Source organism: Vigna unguiculata, chromosome 9 (assembly GCF_004118075.2).
Source record: "Vigna unguiculata cultivar IT97K-499-35 chromosome 9, ASM411807v1, whole genome shotgun sequence".
Taxonomy (NCBI): Eukaryota; Viridiplantae; Streptophyta; class Magnoliopsida; order Fabales; family Fabaceae; genus Vigna; species Vigna unguiculata.
This window is the reverse complement of record NC_040287.1, coordinates 7892142-7912789: the sequence shown is the minus strand read 5'-3', so window position 1 is coordinate 7912789 and position 20648 is coordinate 7892142. Positions and strand designations below refer to the sequence as shown.

The 20648-nt window shown below is 32.9% G+C and overlaps 2 protein-coding genes across 4 annotated transcripts; one reads left to right on the top strand and one right to left on the bottom strand.

Moving 5' to 3' along the window:
• The first annotated feature begins 470 nt into the window (after positions 1–470).
• Positions 471–6871, top strand: LOC114163365 (ABC transporter A family member 2-like). The gene is made up of 16 exons (XM_028047636.1): positions 471–1027; positions 1111–1342; positions 1428–1597; positions 1958–2143; positions 2226–2321; positions 2417–2617; positions 2800–2959; positions 3052–3281; positions 3769–3886; positions 3998–4074; positions 4223–4312; positions 4445–4588; positions 4670–4975; positions 5054–5134; positions 5822–5998; positions 6220–6871. Exons 1-16 carry the CDS (start codon positions 656–658, stop codon positions 6484–6486), a joined length of 2907 nt encoding a protein of 968 aa, XP_027903437.1. The 5' UTR covers positions 471–655; the 3' UTR covers positions 6487–6871.
• A 3761-nt stretch (positions 6872–10632) lies between these two features.
• On the bottom strand, positions 10633–18061 carry LOC114163203 (protein IQ-DOMAIN 31-like). Of its 3 annotated transcripts, XM_028047364.1 has the most exons (9): positions 17896–18052; positions 17680–17720; positions 17400–17429; positions 16381–16478; positions 15938–16192; positions 14144–14347; positions 13288–13362; positions 11349–12456; positions 10633–11029 (listed from the first exon to the last, which is right to left on the bottom strand). In XM_028047364.1, exons 4-9 carry the CDS (start codon positions 16462–16464, stop codon positions 10998–11000), a joined length of 1758 nt encoding a protein of 585 aa, XP_027903165.1. In that variant the 5' UTR covers positions 16465–16478; positions 17400–17429; positions 17680–17720; positions 17896–18052; the 3' UTR covers positions 10633–10997. The 3 variants fall into 3 exon arrangements, with proteins under 3 accessions (XP_027903165.1, XP_027903164.1, XP_027903166.1); XM_028047363.1 differs by lacking the exon at positions 17400–17429 and having other exon boundaries at positions 17896–18061; XM_028047365.1 differs by lacking the exons at positions 17400–17429; positions 17680–17720; positions 17896–18052 and adding an exon at positions 17069–17212.
• Positions 18062–20648: the final 2587 nt, after the last annotated feature.

Below are 20648 nucleotides of genomic sequence, written 5' to 3'. Positions count from 1 at the left end.
AATTATTTAATTATTATTTTTAAAATTCTTAATTTTCCCTTTTTTCTCAATCTTTTCTGTATCTTCTTTTTAACTTTCTAAAGCTATTTGTCTCTCTCTTTCTGGAGCTATATTTTATTCTTTTATTAATCGATATCTACTAACAGAATATGGTTACACGTACGTTAACCTTATCAATCAAAACTTAATTTGAAAAAGTTTCTTCTTTATTATAATTTTTTACTATAAATCTTTTTTTAAATTCAGCATTTATAAATAAAAAATTAGTTTAAAAAAAATAGTACTAATATGTTATTTAAATATGAAAGAAATTCAGACACCAAAATCATATATTTAAACATAATAAGAAACTTAAAGACCAAGAAATATTGTTAGAAGAAAACGCAATGGCAGAAGTGGTAAATTTGGGTGCATTTCAGTGTCAAAAGTGGAAGTACCTTTCTGAGAATGACGAGGTGAAACGAAAACCCGCGCTTTCTCTTTATGGAATTGATCACGATTCACGATGTTGCTTCACCTGCATAACTCAAAACTGAAAGAGGAAAAACGTTACTCTCTCTTATATATTCCACATTCCAATTTTTTTCCTTCATCACCCGCTTGTGACAGACTCAGTGACTGACAGACGCAGAGAGAACAGAGTCACGCGCAAACCATGAGGACCACCCTCACCGGTTTGCCATTGGTGTTGCAGCAATTCAGAGCTCTGTTGAAGAAGAATCTGTTACTGTCATGGCGGAACAAGAGAGCGAGTCTTCTGCAATTGCTTTCCCCTCTCATATTCATTTTCCTCATATTCGCCATCGACAAGGCGATCAAGGCTCAGACATCGACCTCCTCCGCCTACAAGACCGTCACCGACCCTCCCACCCAACCGTCGCCGCCCATAACTCCCTGCGAAGACAAGTTCTTCATCAAACTCCCGTGCTACGACTTCGTTTGGAGCGGTGACCAAAATCCCAACTTCCAAACCATCGTCACCCGCATCATGAACAACAACCCCGGCAGACCCATCCCTCCCTCCAAGGCACGCCATTTCTCTTCGCAATCTTCGATTTTATAGGGAAATTAGCAATTCATTATTCGCGAATAACGGATAGTTGCGTGCAGGTGAAGTCGTTCAAGGACAAGACCGAAGTGGATGCGTGGCTGTTCAGTAACCCTATGAGTTGTCCCGGAGCGCTTCATTTCTCGCAGCTAAACGACACCGTTATAAGCTACGGTCTTCAGACCAACTCCACCAGTCTTCAGTGGCGAGGCAAATATCAGGACCCCACTATGTCGTTTCAACTTCCTCTTCAGCTTGCCGCCGAGAGGGAAATTGCCAGACACCTTATTGGAGGTATCAAAATTAAATTATTCAGAGTTGATTTTTTTTTTTTTTTTAATTTTAGTTCGATTTAATTGATGAATTTGTGGGATTTCAGACCCGAGTTTCAGTTGGAATGTGTTTCTGAGGGAATTCGCGCACCCTTCCATGACTCCTTTCTCTGCCGTGGGTACAATTGGTCCCGCGTTTTTCCTCGCCATTGCTATGTTTAATTTTGTTCTTCAGATAAGCTCTTTGGTGACGGAGAAAGAGCTTAAACTTCGCCAGGTACGGATGTAGTATAAAATCGTTACTGTGTATTTTACGGACGTGGATGTTTGAATCAACTTGAATCATCTAAAATTGTATTGAAACAGTAGTTACGATGATTTTAAATGAATATGGGTGTGTTTTGACTCTTACCATAAAAGGGATTTCAAATTAAATAGTTTCAAGTAACAGTAGCGACAGATAAGAATTTTCATGGTGAAATTTATTACTAACTTGTTTCCAGAATAAAAATATCCAAATGTAAATAATTTACTTTAAAATTAACATTAATTTTATAAAATCAATTTTGCAGATGCTCATCCCCTATGAATGTGCCATATTTTTATTATTGAAATTGTTGTTCCTTTGTTCGTGCAGTCAATGACAATGATGGGCCTTTACGACTTTGCTTACTGGTCGTCCTGGCTGATTTGGGAGACGGTTGTCACAATCCTATCGTCCCTCCTGATAGTACTCTTTGGAATGATGTTCCAGTTCAGTTTTTTCTTGAAAAACAGTTTCGCGGTCCTGTTTATCTTCTTCTTCCTATTTGAACTTAATATGGTGAGAAATTTATGGTATTCATTCCAGTGTTACATAATTTAGATTTGTATGATGTGTAATATGGCTTCCCTTTTTATTTTAGACTGGCTTGGCCTTCATGTTGTCTGCTTTCATTAAGAAGTCATCTTCGGCAACAACAATGGGATTCTCTATATTTATTGTGGGCTTTTTGACTCAGGTGTAAATCCTTTTGGTTGTAGTTTGCAGACAAGTTTTCTTTAGTAGCAGAAAGTGAATGCTCACGTTCTTTGTCTGTTGTTTTTCTGTTTGCAGCTTGTGGTACAAGCAGGATTTCCTTACACGAATAGTTTCTCCAAAACTTTACGAAATTTGTGGTCGTTATTCCCACCCAATCCTTTTTCTCAAGGTATACAAGTGCTTTCAGAAGCAGTTGATACTTCCGAAGACAATGGTGTTAGCTGGAGTAGACGAGGAGAATGCCCTCATACCGATTCAGACTGTGTGTTAACTATTGTATGCAAAGATTTGACCTCTAAATTCCCACTCCATAAACCACTTCATTTTTAGAAGCCTTTTGGTTACTTTTTCCTTTTTCTTTCTGCTACATAGTTCTATATTTGCTTTGATCCTTCCTTCCCTTCAGCCTTAGTTGTCTTACTGCAGTTATCCCCTATTTTTTTTCTTTTCATTGACAGGATGATATTTATAAATGGCTTGCGGCTACATTCGTTCTCTGGTTTGTTCTGGCCATTTATTTTGACAATATAATCCCAAATGCATCGGGTGTGAGGAAGTCAATATTCTACTTTCTAAATCCCAATTATTGGATGGGAAGAGGGGGTCAGAAAGTGAAAGGTGATTAATTTGTTGGTTTGGTTTTTTTTTTTCTTCCTTCCAGCTCTTTATGGCTTAACACTACTTCCTTGTCCCTCATCTTCCTTCCATAGAGGGTGGGCTTTGTAGTTGTGTAGGTTCAAACCCACGTCAGGAAATAAGTACACCTGATGATGAAGATGTGCTTGATGAAGAAAGCAAAGTGAAACAGCAACTAGCTGAAGGTCTGGTTGATGCAAATATTGCTGTTCAAATACATGGCCTTGCGAAGACCTATGCCGGTACGCGTAACATTGGTTGCTGCTGCAAATGTACAAAGACTGCTCCATACACTGCTGTTAAGGTAAAGTATTTCTTGTTAAACTTTTTATCCTTGAAGTTAGGGGTGATTAGAAGAAAACTTGTTGATTTTCATGAAACATTTTTTGGGGTTGTTAGTTCGTGATAAGGCCAAAATTTTCTCATTAGAAATGAAATCTCAGGAGTTAGGACAAGAAGGCAAAGATGGTCTGTGCATTGTAGTATCCATGCTTCGACTACAAAGGGCTCCTATGTTGAGTACTTGGAATTTGTTGGTTTATGAAAAACTTTTTCCATAGTAGCATGGGTGTAGTTCAATCGAATAGTCTTGAAAACTACATACATGCAGAATTTTTTTCATCTTGACCTCATTTTGGAACATGATTATCAATATTTTGTTTCCTGGAACTCCTCCCCCCTCCCCAACTTTAATGTTATATCTGGATGTGGATATTTCATGGTTCTTTACGGCAACATGTTGGAGATTTATCTGGGTGATGTTCAATGTGCTATTCTGAAATTATTTTCAGGGTTTGTGGGTAAACTTTGCAAAAGATCAGTTGTTTTGTCTTCTAGGACCCAATGGAGCTGGAAAAACCACAGCTATTAATTGTTTGACAGGGATAACTCCAGTAACTAGCGGAGATGGTGATACTTTCTATCCGTGTCTCTTCTTTAACTACTACATCGAATGTTCATTAGTCAAAGTTACAGAAGTCAAAAAGAGTATGTTAACACTTCTAATTTTTTCTTTAACAGCGTTGATTTATGGACATTCAATCAGAAGTTCTATTGGCATGTCAAACATTCGAAAGCTTATAGGAGTATGTCCACAGGTGTTTCTCTCTCTCTCTCTCTCTCTCTCTCTCTCTCTCTCTCTCTCATACTCACAACACACCAACATGATTTTCAAATACAATAAATTTTTCTTCTCTTCCTATTAACGGATGACTGACACCTGTTATTGATTATTCCAATCTGCAGTTTGATATACTATGGGATGCACTGTCTGGCCAAGAACACCTCCAACTCTTTGCTACTATTAAAGGCCTGTCCCCAGCTTCCATAAAATCAGTATGTCTTCTCCAGGCCTGATATTGTTCTGTACAACAAATGATTATGTGTGTGTGAAATATTTGAAATTATCATCAGCTATTTCGAATACTCCTCATTCCTTTTAATTCAAGTTCTTCTGGAAAAATGTAGATTATCCAGGCTTCATTATCAGAGGTGAAACTCACGGATGCAGCCAAAGTGAGAGCTGGAAGTTACAGTGGAGGAATGAAGCGCCGTCTCAGTGTTGCAATTGCGCTTATTGGTGACCCTAAGTTAGTCATTTTGGATGAACCGGTATGTACAACAGTATTTTCCTTTCATGCATATATTCTGTTGACATGATTACAAGATTAATCTTTCATTTTAATTTCATAGACTACTGGTATGGATCCAATAACAAGAAGGCACGTGTGGGACATAATTGAAAACGCAAAAAGAGGGCGTGCCATTGTTCTTACGACTCACTCTATGGAAGAAGCTGACATTCTAAGTGACCGCATAGGAATCATGGCAAAAGGAAGGCTTCGATGCATTGGCACCTCAATCAGATTGAAATCACGCTTTGGTACTGGTTTTATTGCAAACATCAGCTTCCATGGAAACAATATTGAACGCAGTCCAACCAATGGTGATGCAATATCTACAGAGCATCGTGAGGAAGTGAAGAAATTCTTTAAGAATGTGAGATGAATTGTTATAATGATTTAAAAATTTTCCATGACTAGTATTGGTTTTTAACCACTGAATTATTTATGACAGTATTTAAATGTAGAGCCAAAAGAGGAGACCAATAACTTTATAACTTTTGTGATTCCCCATGACAGAGAGGCGCTCCTAACAGTAAGCTTTCTTTCCTTGGCTTCGTCCATCTCCTTTAAATTTCTCTAAGACAGGGTTTGGATATTATTAACTGTTTAAATACCGATTGGCATGGAAACAGAACTTTATTGGAATTTCCTATTTTAAATTAATCCCCATTGTCTGAAATTTTTGCCGAGTCACAATATTTACTCTGGTTTTGCTGACCATGTAAGCTTCTGTATCTTTAGTCCGTTTCAAACTTGGTGAACTTAATGATAATTAATTTGAATAGACTTTAGCTAATTTATCTAGTGTCTTACCAGAGAAAATCAATACTTCATTATAAATGACAGATTGTTTAACAAATTCTTTGTTGCTCTGTTTTAATAGTTTGGGAATACGTTCTTGGTTACCTAAATATTTCCTTTCTTCTAGAAAATATATAAAATGAATCATGTGTATCTCTTTAATGTCACAGTTTATGATTGTAATCAAGGATAACACCTATATTTACATTCCCCGTGGACATATAAGTTGCAATTACAATCTTGTGTTCATACTACATGTATTTGATAGAAAGCAGAATATTGTTTAGGTAACGTAGAAACAGGCAGGCTCCACTGCACCAGTGTGACCTATATATTAGTGGGAATAGCAGACATGAACACAAATCGTGCTTAATTATATGGGATACATTGTCTTATATTCCTATTGCTTTCCAAGCAGAATTTCTTTTCAGAGCTCCAAGATAGAGAAGAAGAATTTGGCATTTCTGACATCCAGCTTGGTCTTACAACTCTCGAAGAAGTTTTCTTGAATATTGCAAGACAAGCAGAGCTAGAAAACGCTACAGCTGAAGGGAGGCTAACAACCCTGACCTTAACATCTGGGGAATCTGTGCAGGTCAGTGGAACAGTATTTTGCTTCAAATTTTTACCCCGAGGCATATACCTCTAAAAGCGTTGAGTTGTAATTGGTTCTATGAATTTCTGAAACAGCCAATATAAAATACTTGTATATTATTATACCACATCACAATAGTCAAAGCTGCAGAAATTACCCTTTTCATTTCAATATGAGTTGCAACTAATCTTTTTCTGCTAACCAATACAATAAACATGCAGATTCCCATAGGAGCTAGGTTTGTGGGAATTCCAGGAACAGAGACTGAGGAAAACCCAACAGGGTTTATGGTAGAAGTTTACTGGGAGCAAGATGATACTGGGACCCTATGCATTGCTGGCCACTCGCAGAAGGTTCCTAGTCCTCATGGCCTTCAATTACCATCCTCACCTTCTGCAAGAAACCGTAGATATTTAAACCGGCCAGGACCAATTAATGGAATTGTGATTGATCCAAGTCAAGTTAATCCAGGTGATTTTCAGCGATAATGTACAGAGAGAAACATCATGTCCTGTTTCTTTTATTTTTGTTTTTAGCAATATCTTTCAGCAATTATGTTTGAGGTACTTTCTTTCACTGCATTTCTACACCTCAACCACATTTAATACCAAAAGTATTTCAAACATGATTGCTTCCAAAAAGATGTGTGGGAAAAGCAAAATAAAATAAGGCATGGTGAGTTATGTCCTGGGCGGCTGTGCTTAATGTATACAATTTTTTTCTTAGGTTTTTTAAATTTATATTATATAGTTTAATTTCTCTTCAGTTGTAGAAATTTGTTAAAATAATATTACCAGAAAGGGGAGTACATGTTTTTTGCCGTTGGCACCATGTTGGACTAGTATGTAGATAAACTATTTTCACTATTTTAAAGAGTTTTTTTTCTTCTTCTTTCATTATATGTATAATTACTTAAGTTTAAGTCATGTTCTTTCTTTTACTTTGATGTGTAGTTTTGAATTAAAACTGAATGATGCCATGGATGATCAATACTCCAGTTGTGAGCAAGAAATCATCGGTTTAATTTTGTTTGTTCGGTCAAATTCTATAATTTTTTTTATTAAATATGTAATTTCGAAATTAGAAATTTGTAATTTGTTTTCAAACATATATGGTACAGGAAAGCTTTTTACAACTGTTTTATTGGTTTTTGTTCTCGCGATCTTAAAAAACTGTTAGAATTGAAGTGTTTTAGTTCTAAATTAACAGTCATTTCTAAGCAAGGAAGTTTAGTGAATTCGTTTAAATGGCACTTATCACGTATAAGTAACTGCCAAGCTTTAAATGCCTGTTCTTTTTAAGGCATAGTATTTGAGGGAGAAAGGTGAACTTTTATCTCTGATGTGATTTGAGGGAACGAAGAATGCAATTACCAAATAACTTTTGATTTTTTCTAAAATTTACAACCTTTTATATATGATAAATAATAATCATAATAATAATAACAATCATAATAATAATAACAATAATAATAATGAAATATAAAATATTTAAAAATAATATTAATAGAGAAAATAATTCAACATTTAAATAAAATACTAATAAAATTTATAATGACAAATGTAATCAATTAATAATAGTATTAATATTTTTATAATTCCAATATTTAATTAATTTTTTAATCAATAACATTTTATTTTAAATTAATTACATCTATTAATATTTTTATAAAAAATATTAATGTTTTAAATTAATTTTAACTAATTATATTTAATTTTGTTAATTTTAACCATAAGAGCAAATATGATCTACCATTTGTATTAAAGTTTTTTTTTTATCTCTCATATTTATCAAATCATTGAAAAACTTTGATAAATTTTACTTTCAAAATGTTTAACTTTCATTTCCAAATCCTTCAAAGGAACAATACCGCTGTATCTTCTATTACTTTTCAACTTCATTTACTCATTCTTTTTTAAATCATCTTTCCAAAAAAACAAATGAAAAAATTGTCATATTTAGGGGATGAGCATTGGTCAGGTTAATTTCAATCGGATCCAATTGTCCGATCTAAACCTTAAATTCTAAACCAATCATTTTTATTTTGAATAAATGACATAAATATAGTAAGCCTTTAACTATAAAAGTTACGAGTATAATTTTAATAATGATTGTTATAATGGACTATGGTTGTGTATAACTTACTACTAAATTTTCACAAAATAGTATCATATTAAAAATAAAACTTAAAATTTATAATGTATTTTTAAATGTATAAATTTGGATTAAGTCAGGTATTGATAAAATTTCAACTCGTTATCCAAACCCGACTGTAGTTAACATTTCACTTAATTGTATTTATCCAACATTATCCGTTTATCTAATCCAACTCAATCGTATGTTCAAATTTACTTCGAATTTGTTTGGATATAATTTTTTTTCTCAACCCTTCATGTTTAAGCGAGAATGAATGATTGGATTTTAAATTTTTTAAGTAAAATGAAAAAAAAAGATAAAAATATGAAGACTAAATTAACAATATTAATATCTACTAACAAAATAACTAGATAAATAAAAAAACAAAAGCAAAAACCACTAAACAAGAAACAATATAATGTTGCGGAATCACGTGCACCATTATATAAAAGAGATTTTTCTCTTTCGTATCCACACTTTGTTTTCTATTTTATCCTTTTTGGTAACTTTTTTTTAATCAATTTTATCCTTGAAGCGTTTTTTTTCTAATTTAAACATTATATTTTTTTTATTTTACCATTTTTTAAAATTAAAATAACTATCTATAATAAAATAAATATTATCTACATAATAAATAAAAATTATCTACAATAAAACACATGTGCCAAAGGATAATTAATGCACCCTACAACAATGATATCTTTGTTAATTATTGCAATTTCTTGTAATACATATATTTGGTGTGTTGATTGCAAAGTGTACATCATGAAACATATTTTAGTTTTTAAATAATTTCCTTTTTAGTAGTAATAAACTAGATTATTTGTACATATTTATTTTAATTCTATATTTTCAACTAATCTAACTTTTGTTTAGTATAGTGTTTTGACCATAACTTTTCTATAGATATTATTTTTGGCTGATTTTAGTTACATTGAATTCATATTCAAGACTTCAAAATGAACATATGTTAGGCTTCAAATTCTATACTTTTCAACATTTTTAGATTCAATTTCCTTTGTATTAACTTGAACTTTTGTAATTGAACTACTTGTGAATTTGATTAAAACTCACATTTAGATTCATGTTTATTTTCAGAGAGCGTATATATATATATATATATATATATATTAATGAACTCTAAACATGTAAACAAAAATAAAAATCATTTGTTTGGTTTTCTAATTTTAGACATTGAAGCTCCATATCTTTTTCTATGTTTTCTCTCAATTGCTGAAATTACCTTTTTTGATTTCTCTTTTCATTTGTGTGTTTCGTTCTTCATCAATGGAGCATTGATTTTTGAGAATCTGTTTGTGGAATCAAGATCAAACAATACAAATTAAGTTTTTTACTGATCATTTAATGCTAGGTTTATTCCTCTCTTCTCTAATTTCATAATTGTATTTTGCAATTATAATTTACATTTCCAATTTTATAAATCAACTTAATCTTGATTTGATGATTAAATAAAAATTAAATTAAATAATATTTTGATTTGATTCGTATAATTGATTTAATTAATTATATCAGTTCTCCGTTAAAACTTGAATCTTACTCTTTAGATAACTATGATAATAAGAAATGTTCAAGTTTTAAATATATGAATCGACCTTTCACCTTCCTGATTTCATTTTCTTATAATTTGTTGCGTTTTAATCCCAATAAATTATGTTTTAATTTGTGTTTTCACTAAAAATACCAAAATTGAATTTGTACCAAAATAGTACTAGAGATTGAATATAGTATAATATTTATCCTTTTAAAATTGACCTAAAGTATACTCTATAATACAATTTTAGAAGAAAAAAAACTTCGAATCTTTTCTAGACATTTTCCTAGTACTTTCTCTTGAACATTGTTTAAGGGAGTTGCAGGTGCATCTTCCTTATAATTGCATGTGTAATACGATTGTAATCTAGACATTTTAAGATAGTGAAAAGAATTCTTTAAGGTTGAGTAGATTGATATTTGATGTAAAATCAATTGATTCAAACTAGCCTGAAATCTCTTGTACAATCTTTACTTCTTTATCTCTATTATACTTGTTTCTTCATTCTTGCAAAAATCCCAACTCCTTAATCAAGTGCTTGAAAAAATATTTTCAGAATTTGCTAATGGAAAAATGTTTTAAAAGTTATACCAATTCACCCTCTCTTGTATCGAACATCATATTACTTACTATTACAATTGATAGTTTTTCAAAAGAAGAAGAAAACCCAGAAATCTACAATGCAACGCTACTTCTCATACTAGTTTGCGCTTCACTCCATTTAAAGTGGCTTACGGAAGAAATCCTTGCACACAACACACGATATTGAATATAAACGTTAACAATCCCCTTATTTTCTTCATTTTTTGTTACTTCCGCTGTTACACTGATATCAGTCTCTATATTAATAATACAAGGTAGATCATATTATTGAGAAGGTCACTATTGAATGGTATTTTTAGTTACACTAGCTAGACCCTAATCATGCATCACAGGCTTGCAATAATGAATGTAACAATGTGATCCCTCCTTCACTAAAAAAGAAAAAAAGAAAAAAAGTTTCTTGAAGGCTGAAGAAATATCGTATGAGAGTATTCTCATGTTACCAGATCTTTTTTGTCCAAACACAAGCTTGGGAAAACAAATAATGTTTATGATCACACACACTGCAGAGATAAAAATACAATATGGACAGCCAAGACAAACAGAGCATAGACTTGTAATGTTGCAGCATGCAAAACTTAAAACCTATGTTGTACAACTCACCACCCAGAATGCAGGAAAAATACGCTGATCGTTGCAACAACTTTCATCACATTGACTCAAAAGGATGTTCAACATCTCAATCCCAGAAAACATGGGTTCCCTTGCTCACCTCCTCCACTCTGCTTGAATTACTTTACCTGCAAGATGAATAGACAAGTTTATGACTATCAATCATGAGCAAACAAAGGCATCCACCAGCATATAGTGGATTCATTCTGGAAATTATAACTTCACTTCTACTGAGTTGATTTGTTTTTGGAATCAGCGGTTAAGACACTAAACTATAAAGTATAGAGTACCAGAAACTTTCTCAGTGACATTCATCCAACATGAGATTGGATAAGTGTCTTTAAACTAACAGTTCACTTTTAAAACTCTTCGAAAAGTGGTAATTTTCTGGGTGAATCATAACGTGACATTGTCAAATTACTAGATGTGTGAAGGACTATGTCATACCATTCCCTCCTTTAGAAGATGCCATTGATCTGTCACTTTTTTTAGTCCCTTTGCCACCTGCTGGAACTGATCTCTGTGTCCTAGGTGATTGCGAACTAATCTTGTTGCCAGTTGAAGATGGCAGAGAATGTCTCCCAGAACCAGCAGTGTTGTTGTTTTTCTCAATTACATCTTCTCCAGTCCTTGGGGACCCTAGTGCCCTCAACTTTGCCTTGGCGGATTCAGTTGCTGCCATATAACTTGGTACTTTTGGACTATTCTTTAAGCCATCTTCCCCATCTTCCTGTTTTGTCAAATTTGATGCTTTACGGGTAGGTTTCTGGTTTTCATTACCTGTCAGATCTTTATGACTCAAATCTCCATTTGTTAATAGGGAGTTGTCTTCTTTAAAAATAGCCTCTGGTAGATCGCCTAGCCCATTTTGAACTTCATCACGAGAAGTATTTCTATCTTTAGTTGTGGTCTCTGTCAAGGGTTCAGATTCTACAGACATTTGATAATTACTTGGAATCTCCGACACTTCCTTGTTAACCAATGGTCTTGGAGTAACTTCGATATCAGGCACATCGGAGATAGTCAAAATTTCTTCCTTCTTGATCTTTTCCTCAGAAGTAATGATCACTTGTTCTGAACCAACATTACCTGGAATGACTGTTGTGATTTCCAAATGCTGCTTTAGAGTTTCAGACTCAACTTCTGGCTGAACAGCATTCTCAACAACAGGGTTATGAATCTTTCTCAAGTTACGTTTAACCTTTTCAAGCTCACTTTGTGGATTGTCTTGCTCTGGATCTGACACCTGGTATGGTGTTTTCCTGAAATTACGTTTAGGTTTCTCAATTTCAGGATTTGTTTGCACTGGGACTGGTTCAAAACTTGCAACAGGAAGCTTCCGGTTAGTGCGTCTTGACTTGGAAATTTGAACTTCTCCATTTGAAATATTACCCTGCTTTCTCTGAGATTTGGAGTCTCGAATCTTCTTAGGTTGGGAAACTGGTTTCCAGAAGTAAGATAATGACCAGCGCTCCAACCAGCTTAACACTGAATTTGGATCTCCACTAACATATTGCAAGCGCAGGGCCATTATTGTAATTGATGAAGCAAGAAGCTGAAACAAAAACTCACATTTTCACGAGCTCAGTTAGTAAAACAGATGAAAACACAAATTTGATAGAAGAGCCCCTTTTCTTTCAAGGTTCAGATTTAAGTAAAGTAAAAATTATGGTAAGACAAGAACACTAGTACACATAATGACATTCGCTTAGAGAAAATTTAAACATGTTCATGTATAAACTAGTAAGATATACAAAGCCACAGGTTGTAAAGTAATGTAAAGCCCTTTCTGGCTTAGCTTCATGCTCAAGGATACCAATAGTCAGGTATAGTAAAAAATGGCATTTAATTCTTTCACATTTAACAAGAACACTATTGCACATAATGACATCTACTTAGAGAAAATTTAAACATGTTCATGTATAAACTAGTAAGATATACAAAGCCACCGGTTGTAAAGTAATGTAAAGCCCTTTCTGGCTTAGCTTCATGCTCAAGGATACCAATAGTCAGGTCTAGTAACAAAAGACATTTAATTCTTTCACCTTTCTTAGCATCAAACTTCATCACTACATTGATAAAGAAAAAGAAATACCACATTTTTGAGAAATGAAAGATAACTTATGTTTGTATCCAAATTTGAAATCCTCTGCAGTTGAGAGCAATTAGACAGTTCCACTGCTCATAGAGAAAAAACAAAAGAGAACAGTACCCTGCTGTTCTATTAACCAAGGGGATCAAAAGGTCTATCCTTTAAAGTTTTAAACTATAGTATTGTCACCTCAAAATATAGTACTGTTCAATCACAAACCGATTCTATCCAGAATATGCCAAACTCAAAAATAAAAAAATATTTGTATGACATGCATAGCATAATTCAGGTTACCTTACGGATGAAAGTATTTGCAGACAACTTTGAAATTTTTGTGGAAATACCAACTGGCTCACCAAGTTTGCCCTCCTGAAGCACAAATGCATAACACACTCAGGGAAAAATTTCAGCACCAAGAATAATAGAAAATAAAGAAAAATAAACAGAAAAAGGAATTATGGTTGGGATGTTATAGTATTAACATTACAGGACACTGGCCTCCAGTATTTGTAATAGAAAACGGAATTCTGGGTAAACTACATTCAATTTAGGAATAATGAAGTTGCTAGATCATAATTCGCGATTCATAAACCTCTATTACAAGTTTTTGAGCATCATTGACCAGTGGAGTGATTAAAGGTTCCCATATTTACCAAGAATTCCCCTTTTGTAATTTTTCCAGAAGATTTATTACATAGAATAATCCTTCCTTCTGTATCTCTACATGATTCAGTCATGAACTTGGTGGTAATACCTGATTGGTGAACAATCCACCATAAAGAAAACTCATTAGAAATTTCACACCTCATTTGATAAATACACATTATTCACTTGTCCCAATATTGCATTCTATACAGCTCAATAAGAGGTAAAAAAATTGAAGAACACAAATCTTAACAAGTTTACAAAAAAAATGTAATGGATGATAAGAGGCCATCCTGAATCTGTTAATAGTTAATTCAAATGTACCCTCGTTTTAAATCTCCTGCCTGTTCAGCATAAATGTGTACATTTAATTGGACCATTTTTGTTTTAATTTAACCTATATAGTCAGGTACATCACTAATGCACGTAAACAAGAAAAACACCTTACACAATAGAAGTGAGATGATAAATCATTGATAATTTACAGATTCTTAGAGAACAGTACCAGAGGCTTAAACAGACTGCGCTTCTGATGGATTTCAAATCCAACATTAGACTTCCTAATCTTTAGTCCACGGGCAAGTGCTTGAAACTTTACAATCCCATACATACAGCATAATGTAACAACTGCTTGCCTCCTAACTAGGTGCCCACGAATAAGTGCTTGCAACCTTATTATGCCTTTTAGAGCCCTAAATGCCCTGCGAGCCTTCACAAGAGATGCTTCCATTAGTTAATATCAAATATTACAATTTTCATTCACTGATACAATCAAAACTCTACAAACATATTTCCAATTTGCTAAAAATGTTCATATGCCAGCTCTTAGAATAAGATGCTTATGAGTATCAGGAAAGTAGTAGAAAAATTAGGATTTCAATTTATTTGTCAAAGAAATATGAATTCGGTGGAAAGAGTCTCATGAAAATGGAAGCTGGGATGAGTAGATAACAGACAGGAAAACATCTGTGAATTGTCTAACATTAAGAAAATTATTAGAACTTCAATTTTAAAAAATAAGTTATTTTCTATACTGACTTATTGATCAGCCTTACAAATAATACTGTATAAAACAAAATAAAAAACAAATAAAAAAAATTGGGGAGGGGATTGATAGTAACTTGGGTATTATGGGGTGCCTAAATCATACATTAAATAGTATGGGATGCTGGATGGAAGTATTTAAGTAATTGATTCTACCCTTAGCTTTTGTGGAGTGGGTTCCCCTAGTGTTGGGTACTTATCAAGGTATAGAAGTCAAGTGATTCTAACTCTAAATACCACACTTGATTTTAAACACCTTGTACTCGAGTTTTAACACTAACTCTTACCAAGAACCTTAGAAATGGAAAAGTACTGCCCCATATTAAAAAACAAGGATACTGAACAGAAGAAATGCATAAATAAATGACAACCAAAGCCACATTGGGAAAAACTCAAGTTTTACATTGACTAGAGATAAGACCAAAATAGTTCATATAAATAGGAGACAACATAAACTTCATAAGTCAATTTTGTGACAATAAGTTAGACTAAAATCCAAATTCTAAAATGGTATCGCAGTTACAAAGTTCATCCTAGATTTATTATTGGATTACCTATCAGGCCCAATAGTATTAAAAACGAGGGGCTATATTGGAAAAATTCAACTCCCACATTAGCGGAGACAAGGTCAAAGTGTATAAATGGGAAACAACCCTTATTTCATAAGCTAGTTTTATGGGATTGAGTTAGACCAAAGTAGAGTATAAATGAAAAATAGTTCTCTCATTACAAGCTAATTTTGTAGTGTTGAGTTAGACCCAAATCCAAATTCTAAGCTAATACACAAATTCCCCCCAACATGATCTAAGGCACCAATTCAGCCCTAAAGTTCAATTATGCTACTCCACTATTCTGCGTCTACCCCAAAATTCATGTTTCCCTTCCCCTTCTTCATCGTGGCATAATTCTCCTTTATAATAATACCTTGCTGCCAACTGCACATTCTACAATGTTTTACCACCATTGTTTCCTCCTTACTCCTGGCAGCATTCACATTTCTCCTCTCACACAGCACAAATAATTTCCCTTTTTGTCTGTTGTACATGTGTGAAAGGTTCACCAGACCTCAAGTGAGATATTATGACAATTAAATTTACAATCAGAATAGGAAAATAAGCTTCTCAGTCAATACAAAAAATAGCAGTCTAGTTCTAGATATCTTACTCCAGAGTACACTTCAAAGTTCTAATGTTCTATACTAAACAATTAAAAGAATTCAGCTACTTAATGTTCTCGAAAACAGTGAGACACCTACCAAGTAACCCCTGAAAGCAGCTTGTGCCTTTATTGCTGCTACCTCCTGCCTGATTTTCTCTGGATCAGGCGGTGCATCTGGATCAACAGGTCCTATACTGTCTCTTTCTTGATTCTCAGGTAAAATAACTTCTGATTCTTCATTCTCCAGTTCAAGGACCTCCTCATTTGCAGCAATCTCGATGTGGTTTGGATCTAAGGCCAAACCGTTCTCCAACACGTTGGAAGTAACCACTGCTTCTCTTTTATTAACAATCTTCCACATGAAATTACAGCAAAAGAAGTCAGAAGTTAAAATCAGGAATGTTCACACATGCAAATTTATTTTTCTTAGGCCACCAATTATGTCATTTAAATGAAAATTACGGATGCACACATGCAAGTAATATGAAATATATTTTAACATTCAGTGATTAGATTTTTTGCTTTAACTAATTGCTTTACCTCTCTTCCCTTTGACATATTTGATCTGGATGACTTTTTCCCAAATAGTACAGTTTTGATCCATTTTCCTGGTGATTTTCCCATTCTGAGATTACAACCTGCACCAGAAAAACGGTAAACCTAATCTCCACGTTTCAAATGGTTGACTAAGAAAGTAAAAAACTATTCAAAAACAAAAAATACACTTATCAAGAAAGTACGAAAGATGAATACTCAATAAGCTTGTCCAAATTAGATACTTTTGTTATTGCTACTAAGATTAAGCAGTGAACCGATGTCACAGGTTGTACTATGACCCCACAGTGTTGTACGGTCGACATACACAAATCATTATGGTCAACGAGAAGCAGAAAAGTAAATTTTGGAACTTGTGAGATAAATTCTTATAATTAGCAATCCTAGATTCATATGTCAGTGTAGACACCACTTGACCACAGAACTCAAAAAAAGAAATTCTCAAACACTTACTTATCGGAAGTACTCACATAATATAAAGCAGGAGTATTAAGATATGGAGACATATCAGTTCTAGAAACTAGAAAATATACGTTATATCAAGATGCTACACAATTTCAAACACAGAATTGTAGTCTCTGTTAAGAAAGAAATTGTATCACTTGAGGGGGAGTGGGTATAGAAACTGTATCTCATTTGATTTAACGGCTAGGAACTATTATTAAATACTTACACCGGTAACTTTAAAATTCTGGGTGGAATAGTTAACAGCTTTTGCTACAAGGAATAAAATCTTATCTTTTCCGTAATGAATAGGTAATTAACAAGAGAACGATTTTGCCACTAATGATTGACAAAATGGGGTGACGTGCTAACCAGTTAGCAAAATTCATAGCATAAAGAGAAAGGTAGGCAGTGTAATCCAGGCTTTGAAACGATAAGTTAAGGGCAATCATGACCAACAACTATGAACAGTATAAAGACATAATGATCAAAATTGATCCCATCTATTCTCTTACGCAATAATAATACTGCACCTAATCATGGGCCACCGCACTCATTACCTTAATATGTTGCTGTCACCGACAATAATTCTGCACGAAAACAAAATAATCAAACAAAATACCCCAGTCCCCTGACAGTTACCAACTGGAATTTTCACGAAAACCTCAACAATTACAGTTTACCAATAATAAACAAGACACAAAAACCGAGCAAGTGTTCAAACTGAAGAAAATCAAACACGAAACAACGAAAACACATAATTATAATCAACAAGATCTGCAACAAGCAGGGGAAAAACTAAACGTCTGAAGCTGATGCTAGGTTAGATCTGACAATTACCTGAGAAACGTGAAAGTTCTTGGTCTCAAATCTCACAATTCCTATCAAACACAAGCACATTGGAAGTAATATGAGAATACAAAATCAAAACATTGTTCTTCTTCTCCTAGCTTTTTCCACAACAATAGCATAACAAGTAGCATTAAGATATTGAGTGGAGAAGATAATAAGAACAGGTAAGGAGAAAAAGAAAGAAGAGAGAAAAAGTTTGTGTACCGTGGAAGAAGTGAAACCGAAAATGAGAACTAAGAGAGTAAAATGTGACCTAAAGCTTCGTCAATTTATGAGTTGTTGCATTTGCATGCTGTCATGTCTTATGAAAGTTAAATTGGAAAAGAAAAGAAAAAATGAAAATGTCTGAAACTGATACTGAAACTGAGAAAAGCTTGGATTATTTGTTCCGTTTAGACAAGGACGGCGTGTGGTCAACACTAACCGAATATTTGGCGGCAAATCTTCTTGGAACCGTTGATGCGATGACTTATTGATCATACGGTGGAGAGAGCAGCTCGCGAAACGGTGCGTTTAAGCACACGTTAAGATGCCTGGCCATAGTGGTTGTGGTGGGAGTGCTGGTGCAGTTACTTCGGAACCAAGTGTCCCAGCTTCTTTATTGCGAAATGACTTTGGTGCCCTTGAGTGGAAATGCGAATCTCACGCGCGGAGGGAACGTTTTGGGAATATGAGGCATGGGAAGTGTAAGGGAGAGAGTGGAGTCTAGATTTTTTATTGTTTTTTTTTTTGTGTTATCCTTTATGAAGTATTAAAAACATACTTGATATTTTAAATATATTTTAAAATACTAAAATTAATAATAATTTAAATTGTCAATGTAGTGTATTATGAAAATTTAGTAGAAGAATAATAAAAAAATCAAGAGAATCCACATTCGAGAGAGTGGGAGTGAAGATTAAGCGCGTGGAGACGCGTGTGGAAGTAGGTGGGAGGGGAATGGAGTGAGTTGGTACATGGGAGCCATGCTGGCATGAAGGGACCTGCTGTGTCGGGCTGGTACTATGAGTGGATAATCAGGGTACGACAAAACAAAACAAGCATTTTTTCTATTTTTGTTTTAAGGAATTTTTACTTTTGTTGTTATGAATAATGGGTAAGATTTATTTTGGAAAAGTTAAAATGAACGTGAATTTATGCTGTAATTTTAATTCTTAATATAATTTACTCTACTCTCTACTCTTGAATTCTTTCTCTACAAAATAATATTAAAATAAAAATATTTAAGTCCACTTTACCAAATGAACATTTTTAGTGTGTAAGTTGGGAACTCGTTCCTTGTGGAACCGAATTTTTTTTTAAAAAAAGTATAACACTCAAAAATAACTATTCACTGTATTATGAAAATTTTCAACATGTTAAATTTAATTAGTAATATAAACATTCAAATTTTCAATTAAATACAAGTATGTAAAAATCATATAAATTATACATAAATCTATATATAAAAATATATTCAATAAATGGAATACCACGTAATGTCTTCTAAAAGATTTTTATTGAGTATATTTGACTGGAGCGTATAATCTAATTCAAACTAATATTTAGATTTATAAGAAACCTAAAAATAAATTACGGTAAGTTTATTATTTTTCAGGTATGTTTATCTACATATATTATAGTATGTAAGAACTCAAATTATGGATCATATATTATCTCGTATTTGTGAGTAAAAAACTCGTACAAATCTTATCAATCTCAATAATCATACAATATTATAATTTATTTAAGCAAAACCACAAATAAATATACAAATTAGTATTTATTTTGCACTTGTACAAATATTTATATTCAATCTATTAAAGAGACTAGACGAAAGGAAAAATAACAAATTTTAATTTGAGAAAAATGTCTTTTGCTTGGGCAAATATTTGGTTAAGATTAAGTGTTGAGTTGTAATTTTTTCTTTTCACTTGAGTGAAAAATCATTTTGCTTAAGTGAAAATATGACCAAAAGCAAAGTTGATTTTCAACTATATTCTAGCTTCAGTGAAATCATCTTTGTTTGAGTGAAAACATAAAAAAAAAATAAAAAAATAAAAAAATAAAAAAAAAAATCAACCTCATGCAATAGAATCAATTTTGTTTCAAGAGTTTAATTCAAAATCATTAACAATACAACTTTTAAATAATTCAAAATTATCCACAAATCCATAATTTGCCTAAATATCTTCCTTGACTCATTTTAATTTAACACTGATCATTCAAACTCAATAACACACACAAAAAATTCATAAACTAACATATGAACAGTTATATATTTAACCATTTTCCAAACTCGATTTAAGAAACTCTGTATCTTGGTGTGCATAATCTAACCACAATATCTAGCTTCTTAATAAGAATATTCAATTGAAAACATTATAAAACAATCATATATTAAACAAAACTCAAATAATAATTAATTTTAAATATTCAAACAATTGTCAAACAAAATGTGTTCCATGATAGAAACCAAAATTTTATGACCAATTTACCTTCGCAACCAAATCTTCGGTTTTATTAAAAAAAAAAACATAAATAAATTTCCTTAACTGAATTCTTCATACCTTAGTGTGCATAATCTAACCACTATATCACCTTTGCAATCAGAATATTCAATTCAAAATAATCTAAAATAATCATATACTAAACAAAACTCAAATAATAATCAATTTTAAATATTCAAACAATTGTCAAACAAAATGTGTTCCGTGATAGAAACCAAAGTTTTTGTGACCAATTTACCTTCACATCCAAATCATCTATTCTAAGGTTTATAAAACAACATAAATAAATTTTCTTACCTAAATTCCTTGTATTGAATACCTATCAAGTCAAGCAAAATACTATTTAAAATCAAGTGTCAAAACATAACATAATTTTAGAATAAGGAAAATGGGAAAAGGGCGGTAATAAGCAAGAAATAATAAAATAAAATTATATTGAAGAAAAGTAAATTAAAATAATTAATTAAA